Source organism: Condylura cristata, unplaced genomic scaffold (assembly GCF_000260355.1).
Source record: "Condylura cristata isolate star-nosed mole 26May11 unplaced genomic scaffold, ConCri1.0 scaffold00012, whole genome shotgun sequence".
NCBI classification, from domain to species: Eukaryota; Metazoa; Chordata; class Mammalia; order Eulipotyphla; family Talpidae; genus Condylura; species Condylura cristata.
The window spans coordinates 17,557,087-17,566,308 of NW_004567113.1; the positions used below are offsets into that span (position 1 = coordinate 17,557,087).

Here is a 9,222-nt window from a genome sequence, read left to right on the forward strand (position 1 = left end):
AGGGGAGCAGCGGGCGGGTCAGGAGAGGTCTGCCACGCCATGTGGTCACCTCCAGGGCAGGCGGGAATCGAACTCATTTGGAAGCGGCTTTAGATTCTCAGTGCTGGGCTTTAACCCGCTGCGCCACCAGGGAGGGCCAGACATTTATTTTTTAATAACTTATTGCTAGGGGCTATGAAAATTAAGCTTCAGCACTATCTATCCCATTACCACTTGCCATCTCTATTTAAATATATAATAGACATCTCACACTGACCTTAACCCAAATAGAAGTGCTTAGAGGTAGCTGGAGGTGAGAAGTCGATTTATCCAGTATGGTCAGGGAATGATAAATCAGGAATCATAAGGATGAGCCAAGGCAGAGATAAAGGAGATCAAAGCAAGGTGCTTTTTCTTTTTTGGTCTGTTTTCATTATGTTTGATTTTAGGAAAGAAAATAGTAGCCACCAAGAATGAAGAGAGGAAGAAGATAAAGATCTAAGGAGATGGGAAAACAGAAAGGTAAATGTTCAGATTAAAGATGCTGACTCTAGACTAAAACTACCTGGGTTTGAGCCCTAGCTCTGTCACATACTGATTATAAAATAATGGGAAATGACATTACTAGATCTTGATTTCCTCAAGTATAAGATACTAATAATAACTCCTGCCTCATGGGAATTTGTTAGGGGAGTTAAAGTACTTGGCTCAGTGTCTGGCACAAAGTGCACAACAAATGTCATTATTGTTATTAAGATTGTTAGAAGTAGGATAAAGTTTATTATCAGGATGTGAACTGAAAGGGACTTCAGAATCATCTAGTCTCATTCCTTCATTGTACAAATGAAAGGCCAAAGAGTTTGTAAATTGGCCAAATTTTAGGGATGGTGGCAGAGTGAAAACTAGACTAATTGTGTGAAAGTCTGCCTTTACTAAGTGGATTGCATGCACAAATGGAGTTGGGAGCCATAAGAATATAAGTGGTAACTGAATCTGGGAAAATTAAATTGTTCAGGTAGGCCCCAGAAAATGAGTAGAGAATGTGGAAAAAAGAAATGAAAAGAAAAACTAGCAGGGGAGACTTGGAGAAGAACCAGAGAAGAGAAATGATTGTAGAAGCCAAGATAGAAATTTCCAAGAGAGAAGGGTCACCTGGGTCAAGTACTACAAAAAGTTGAGGAAAAGTTAAGGCTCTGGGTCAAATTGATTCAAGCCTAAGTTCTACAAGACACTATACTCTGAAAGTTGTTTTTGCCAGATGTGAACCCTGGGATGTACATGGGAAAATCTGCTGACTCTTTTCTCCATGGCTTCTTGAAGTTGATGTTGGAGGGAGACTTTCAACTTGGGGTAGGGTAGTTGGACCTTAACCCTGAAATTAAAATTACCCTGGAGATATCTCTCATACTTTTTATTGTGACTACATCCAGATACTGACCTTAAGAAGACAAAATATGGGTTTTGTAGTTCCTCTCATTGCCATGGAATGGCTGAGACAGGTTATAAAATTTAAGCAAAATGCCACCTAAGGTTGGACCAATTGGTCATGGAATTCTTCTCTTCCTTTTTTGAGATTCCTTTCATAGAAGGACTCATCTAATACCATAGCTTTAAAATAACATCTCAATGCTTAAGACTCTCAAATTTATATCCCTGGTTGTAAGTTCATCCTTGAGCAGGCTGATCCTTCCAGTCACCCCCTCTAGATCATTACGTAGATATCTGATAATCATCTGAAACTTTACCTCTCCAAACAGGAGAGCCAACCTTCCCATTTCCACACCAGATCTTATGGTAATATTCTCAATGGATAAATTTATATCCACTCCACCATCAACTCTCTAGGTTCTACTTCCAAACCTCAGTCCTTTACATTAAATAACTAACCATTCCAAGCAATTCCCATCTCTTACCTGGCCCTCTGCAGTAACCCCCCAATTGGATATTCTGCTTCTCTGTCAACATTCCTCATAACTTATTCTCCACTCAAAAAACATTTAATGCATAAATCACATGTTACTCTACTGAGTATAAACCGTCAGTGGTTTCTCAATTTGGCTAAAACCCAGCACCATAAAATCATCAAAATTTAGCTCCTGCTCTCTGTCCTTTCAGTCCACACTTCCACCTCTTACTGCATATACTACAGCTTAGCCCTTAATATCCCTTCTGTCCTTAGCCATACTGAGCCCAAGTAATAAGAGCTTAGTCCCTTTTCTCTGGAATGCTTTTCCCATCCCACTCCCCTCTCTTCAATTATCACAAGGCTGGCTCCTCCTTATCCATGAGATTCCTACTTTCTGCTGTCTTGGTGGGGCGGGGGTGGGGGGGGTGGGGGTGCTTTTCTGTCCATTCTTGCTAGAGCAGCAATCCAATCTGTTTCTGTCATCATGGTCATCTTTTGCTTTTGATCACTTATCACCTGTGATAACTTGTTATTTTTTTTCAGGTTTACTGTCTGTCTCTTCCCCAATGGAATGTAAGTTTTTGGAAGGCAAAGATTTTTGCCTGTTTGATTTACCAGCTACCAGATGGTAAGTCCTCAATAAATACTGACAAATAAATAAGAGAACAAAGGCTCAGAATCAGAGGATGGAAATGAATACAGAGAGCCCTCTATTATAAGGTTATATGACTTGTAAACTAGAGCCCACAAGGTCCTCTTGTAGTCCAGCGTGAATATGCTTCCCACTAAGATGCCAGAATGCCCTGGGCAGTACCCCAACTTGTGAAAATCCAAACATGAAGGGATGTGGGGGAGGTGGAAGGGGTGGGGAAGCTCCTTGTTTTCTCACCTGCCTTTCTATGGTACCTCTTAGCACTGGCTTCCCCTGGGAATCCATCCACTTCCTTAGATGATTGACATTGAGCAAATTCCACTTTCTTGGGTAGAGATGTCACTCTACATGCATGTAAGTTTGGACCAGGGCAAAAAAAAAGCTCCTCAGAATACATCCTCCAAGTAGTACACACATACTCATAGTAAGGAGAGCTAATTTCTACAAGGTCATCATCCCCATTCTCACACTTCCCACATTTGTTCTAAGGGTCAGATAAAGGAGAGTGGTCTGAAATGTGACACCCATGTGTAAGTCACTCTATCACAACGTTTGCTGAGAGTATCTGTTGACAAGGAACAAAGCAAATACTTCTGGTAAAATGCCACCTGCATTAGTCATGTTATAATGCTCAAGATTTCTGTGGATGACTTTTGGTATCTTCTCTGTCCTGAATGATTCAGTACCCTGTGTGGTACTCAACATCTCCTCTCACAGCTCCATGTTTTCACCCCCAAACATTTCACTACTACTAAGCTTCATGCACACGGCATTTCACACGCTATAAATCTTGTCATCCTCTCCAAGCTCATCCACCTTGAAATCTTTAAGCCCCAGATTTAAGAATATTTGTTGTTCTGCTCACAACAGTCTAACCCCCTACCTCACATTCATTTGCTCGAGTTGTCCCTGCTTTTCAGCCCCATCATGATTTCCTCAAGTATTTTTCTCTCAATTTCTTAAGTCTTCTAATTAATGCAACAGCCAGAAAAGTCTACCCTATTTTGTCCCAGGGAATCTCTCCACCTGAACTCTGGACTCCAGCCCCACCCCATGTCCTATTTTATCAATTATTTACTCTCTCCTCTAAGTATCCAGCTTATTCTTTCCTGGCTTTTTTCCCTTAGTGATAGACATGACTCTATCTCTTCTAACAACTATACCCTAAAAATCCTTTGGTTACATGATCTGATCTTCTCTTACCTAGAGATCTCTTTTCTCCTTTTCATAGCCAAAGTTTTTCTCACTCTCTCCAAACCAGCTCACCCTTCTGTAATCTGACTTCCGTCCTCACCATTCGTCTGAAACTGCTCCAGACCAGGCCTCAGTGACCTTACAGGCTGTGGTTATATTTCACTTCTTATCTAACTTGGCATCCTCTCTGAAAGCTGTTCTTCCTACACTCACCCTCACAGTTGGGGTTCCTCTTCCCCCATACCTGTATCCCTCCCCCACTCCACCTGGTGTTTCTAAGACTCCCTCACCAGTTTTTCTTTCCTCTTTCTCTTTGATAAATGTGCATTCACCCTCCATTTTCCTTTCTACTGTCTATATATCTCTATCTAAGCAATTTTATTTTTATCTGTGGTTTAAGTGAACATTTACATAGGCTAATGTCATATATTCTTGGAACCTCAAACCTATATTGCAAACTGCCTTTGATGTAGCTGTTTTTATGATGTATAGGCACCTCAAACTTAATATGCCCTAGTCTGAATTTATCATCTTTCCCACTTTCAGAATTGATGTTTTTTCCCTACATTTTCTACCCATGTAGATGGTAACACCATCTACCCAGGGACACAGGCTAGACATGTGATAAGCCAAGCTTGCTTGTCACCCCTAGATTCCTCTGGCTCAAAATCCTGTTGAAATTGCTCAAATGTATCTCTTCAATCCATCTGTTCATCTCTTTCTCTGATACCGCTGAACTAAAATCTTTTGTGCTTCTCTTCAGGATCATTCCACTAACTCCTGACCTGTTCTCCCTGCTTGCATCTTCACTTCCTCCTCCAGCCTGAAATTTGGTATCACTTTTCTTTGCCATTTTAGTTATTTATGCTTTTTCCCAGTTAGTATCTTTTTCAAATGAAAACATAGTATATTCTCTTTATAAAAACAGCCAAATAATTTATAAGGTTATAAAGAAATTTAAAGTCACTCTGATTTAAATCTTATTCTCAAATAAAAACTCACCTTTCCCCCCCTTAAAATAGGATATTATTAAACATACTGTATTTCTTCTACTTTAACAAGTAGTTGCCTCCCTCTGCCCCACATTTTAACATCTCTGAAACCAAAATGTATCATACAATCAATGATGTGTTACATTTGGTTAAATATACTCTTGCTCTGAAATGTGCTATTTTTGCTCATTAATATGGAGCTTCCATACCAACATTTAACTCCAGGATAATCTTTCCAGAGTTCACCTCCTCTATTCAAAATTGTCTTTTATTGGAAAATTATTCTGATCCCAAGTTAAACCTGGGTTCTTTTTTTCACAGCCCTCTGTTTCTCTAGCAACTGGTACAAGTCCTTGTCAAATCTCCTTACACACAAGATCCTACAATTTCTCTGGTTTGTTCTTCCCCATAAATTTGTGAGCATATATATATATATATTTTTCTTTATTCCCGTTTAAAGTAGCGCCAAGTAACATAGGTACTCCATCTAAATGTTTTGGAAATAGGCCTTCCCTGGTGGCCCAGTGGGTTAAAGCACAGCACTAAGAAGCTAAAGCCACTTCAGCATGAGTTCGATCCCCACCTGGAGGTGACCCAGGTGGCACAGGTGGGGCCAGGGTGCTTTGGTGGTGGAAGAGCTACTCCTGAGGGGAGAAGCTTGTACTGTAAAAATATTAACGGGATGTAAGACAATGTTACTTCATTTTAAAAAAACATTAAGCCTTTTTTAAAGGCTGCTTTAGCCCTTTATTTTTTAATTAAAAAATATTAATTATTTATTCATACAGAAGTGGGGTATAGGCCAGAGGCTCAGGGGTAGAGAGAGGATTCACGAGAGAGGAAGAGCGCAGAGCAGAACAGGCAGATGGAGGAAGTACATTGCTGAGGGGAGCAGTGGGTGGGTCAGGAGAGGTCTGCTGTGCCTTGAGGATCGCTTCCCAGGGGCCGGGATTGAAAGCACAATGAAGGAGGCTGGAGGTTGCTGCTTGCTTGCAATGCTGCGCTCAACTGGCTGCACCACCAGGGAGGGCCCAAAAATTAAGCATTTTTTTAAAATGCTCTGTGAGACAAGGTGAGGAACATTCTAATTAACCATCCTCTTAACTTGGGACAAGAGAGATAACAAAGTAGACAATCTATAGAATCTTAGCCACCTGGGTCCTCAGAAATCAAAAGTATTTGGATTTATTTATTTTCTTCCCTGACTTTCTACTCTTCAGAACTACTAATCTCACCTTCAACTGAAGATAATGTGGTTTCAACAGCATGCCCTGGAGGACACTCCCTTTCTCCCTCATCCATTTAGTGTATCAAGTTCAAACCTCTGCCTATATCATCACCCTGTTGGACACCATTCTCGATCTTACAGGAGAAAATTTGAAAAGCACCATACAGGGTTTCATTCCTCCCTTGCCACTCTAAAATGCCCACCAGTGTTTCCCACTTGGCCCCCACCTGTCTCAGGTAGGGACTCATCTCTAAGTCCCACCAATACTTAATACCAGGGAAAAAACCTACAAAAAGACTGAAATGTGCACAAAAACCTTTATTTGAATAACTATCCTAAAGTTTGGAGTTAATGCTTTACCTCAGTGAAAAACCATTATCATCTCTCCCTCTTAACCTACTGTGGGTTTGGAGTTTGGGTTCTATAAATGCTCATGACCTTTGCAGCAACATGTATGGAGCTGGAAGGGATCATGCTCAGTGAAATGAGCCAGAAAGAGGAAGAAAAATGCTGGATGGTTTCACTCATAGCAGGAAGGTAAGGAGGCGGGGGGAGGAGGGAAGAAAAGAGAGAAGCATATGTAATAAAGTAAAAATGAAAACAACAAGCAACTTTAAACCAGAGACATGTTATGGGATAGAAAGGGGAATGGGATCAAAACGGGTGGGAAGAGCACACAGGACTGTGGTGATGGCACATGGGTGAAGTGGTGGGAAGTCCACGGGGATTACAACTGAGATGAAAAATGCACAAAATGAAGAATGATGTAAAAATAAATAAATAAAAATACCCAGAATGGACAGAAGTGTTTCCAGTTCTTTCTGACCTAGATAATAAAGCCAAGGAGTCCAATTCATCCATGGAAAAGTACCAGGGTGCTATCAGGTACTCAAAGCTCAGCTCGTGTGGCCAATGAAGCAGGCACTGAGATTAGCTCATGCCAAAACACTCTGTCAATTGTGGGGACAACATATTTTCAATATCTGGTCTTGCCCAAAAAGTCAGGGACTCCTGAAACAATCAAAAGTAGTAGAGCAGAATATGGAAAGATGAGGAGAAAATAGGAAAAAAGAATGCCAGATGACAAAGCAGGAGAAAATGGAGACTTGATCATAGGAAACAGATGACAGAGGATTCCTTATTTGCTCTCACAACTGGGGCAGAGAGTAAACAAAGACATCATAACTGAAAGAAATGGGAAGACAAAGCAATGTTAAAGAATGGGTTGGGTATTGAGCCCATTAGGTAAATAGATAAGGCAAGAAAGGGATATTGAGCATGTAAACTGGATCCCTAAAGAAACAGGCTCTTATGCTGTTATATGTCAAATAATTTTTTTAAAAAAAAGTATATTGTGGAAAAATCTTTTAAATAGAAGACTTGTTTATGTGAGTATTTTAGAAAAAATATTAAGACAGTGATTGTCAGTTCACTTTTTATTTTGTTAGTATTTCTTGCGGTCATATTGATATGAAAAGGCATGGCATGTGTATTTTTGTTTGTTTGTCTTTTAACAAAGAACTATGGTTTAACAGAAAAAAGAAAGAAATGGAATCTTAAAGCTCAGGATTATTATAATAAGGCAGTGTCAACACGTAGACAGATAAATTGAGAAGGAAAATAGCTGTTTGGAAAAGTGCTGTAATTTCATGTCTTGAAGAAGGCCAATAAAAAAGGCAGTTTAGGTCTACAAGTGGACAAGTAATTAGAAATTGAAGTCCACCCCTCCCCCACCCCCACCCCGAGCGCCCACGCCCTAAGGAGATGTAGAGTCACCGGGACCTTCTTCCAGCGTCAGGAGCAGTGGCATCAAATCAGGTGAACCTGTAATCAGCTTAACACTTTGAACTTTGGAGGACACTTCATGTTCGGAGAGAAAAGACGATTTCACCTCTAACGTCAACACAAAAGAGACTGTACAAATCTGTTCACAAATTTTAGAGCAAATAAAATCAAAGTAGCACCAGGCATCAACTGGCGAGACATAATTCATAATCATTTGAGCTGCTGAGGCAATGAACGATCGAACAGTGATTTCCCCCTGTACCTTAACATGAGACAGTTAGGGAGGAAAAAGAAGTAACTTGTAACCTGCAGGATGATTTCTCTTTCCAGCACAGACGTGGGTATAATTTGGACCCTTAGCACAGGGGCCCTGGCGAGCCGCAGCACAGTATCTCCAGATCAGGAGAGGCTTGTTTTGGATGAAAAGTGAGTTTCCCGGTCCCCGATCCTGCCGCAGGGAATGTGAAATTATTACCCCACAGCCGTCATAAAGGCACCTTTTGGAGAGACCACAGAATGCAGGTTAATTTGCACCTTCTTCCCCACCCATTGATTTTAGTGGTAAGTTCGGCAGCGCAAGGAGAGGGCTGGAACGGATCTACTACTTTCGTTTCCCGGGTGGCGGAGCCCCAGAGGAGCGGCCCGGCGCCTACCTGCCTTCCTTTTCCCGGGCCGGAGCGACCGTGCGTCCTGCAGGGCGGCTCGCCGCGGCTCCGCCTGCTCGCGGTTGCCGTCAGCTTCCAACCTCACCTAAGGCCGCTCTCTCTGGCTGGGGCCAGCCTGACTCATCTGGGATGGGTGGCAGGAGTGGGGGAAGACATCAGAGGGCGGAGGGACAGCAGAAGGCGGGTCGGGCCCTTCCCCCCAGCCAGGGAGGAGGCGTCGCCTGGGCGCAGGTGAAACCGACTCCGACCTATCCCGGGAACTTTCGCGGCCAGGACTCGCAGCGAGAGGCTAGCGTCGCTCAGGGGCGGCCCAGGAGCCGCCCTCTCCCACCCAAGCTGCGCGCGGGGGCTTTTCCCGGGGACCGTCACCCCGGGGGCCCGCGGCCCTCTCGGCGCGCGGGGAGGCTGCGAGCACCACCGGCCTCCGCGGCTGATGGAGACGAGTGACACCTCCCGGGGCGCAGGTGACACTCGCCGGCCCAGTGTTTCTGCTGGCGGGAGACAGCGAAGGGCGGACGAGGCACAGACCCCCGCGCGCCAGGAGACGACGAGGCAGAGATGGCCCGGGAGTTGAGCCAGGAAGCGCTCCTGGACTTTCTGTGCCAGGCCGGGGGCCGTGTGGCCAACGTCGCCTTGCTGAGCCACTTCAAGAGCTTTCTCCGAGACCCCCACGCGTCCCCTGGCGAGCACCAGCGCCGCCGTGAGCTTTTCAAGGGCTTCGTCAACTCGGTCGCCGCAGTGCGCCAGGACCCCGACGGCACCAGGTATGTGGTGCTGAAGAGGAGATTCAGGGATCTTTTGGGAGAGGAGGGGCTGCAGCG

The 9,222-nt window shown here is 43.6% G+C and overlaps 1 protein-coding gene across 1 annotated transcript in view; it reads left to right on the forward strand.

Moving 5' to 3' along the window:
* The first annotated feature begins 8,959 nt into the window (after nt 1-8,959).
* The window catches only part of SOWAHB (sosondowah ankyrin repeat domain family member B), a 2,429-nt gene continuing 2,166 nt past the window's right edge, over nt 8,960-9,222 (forward strand). The window contains exon 1 of the mRNA XM_004681434.2: nt 8,960-9,215. Within this exon, the coding sequence (XP_004681491.1) occupies nt 8,960-9,215 (256 nt within the window). The remainder of the gene's footprint in view (nt 9,216-9,222) is intronic.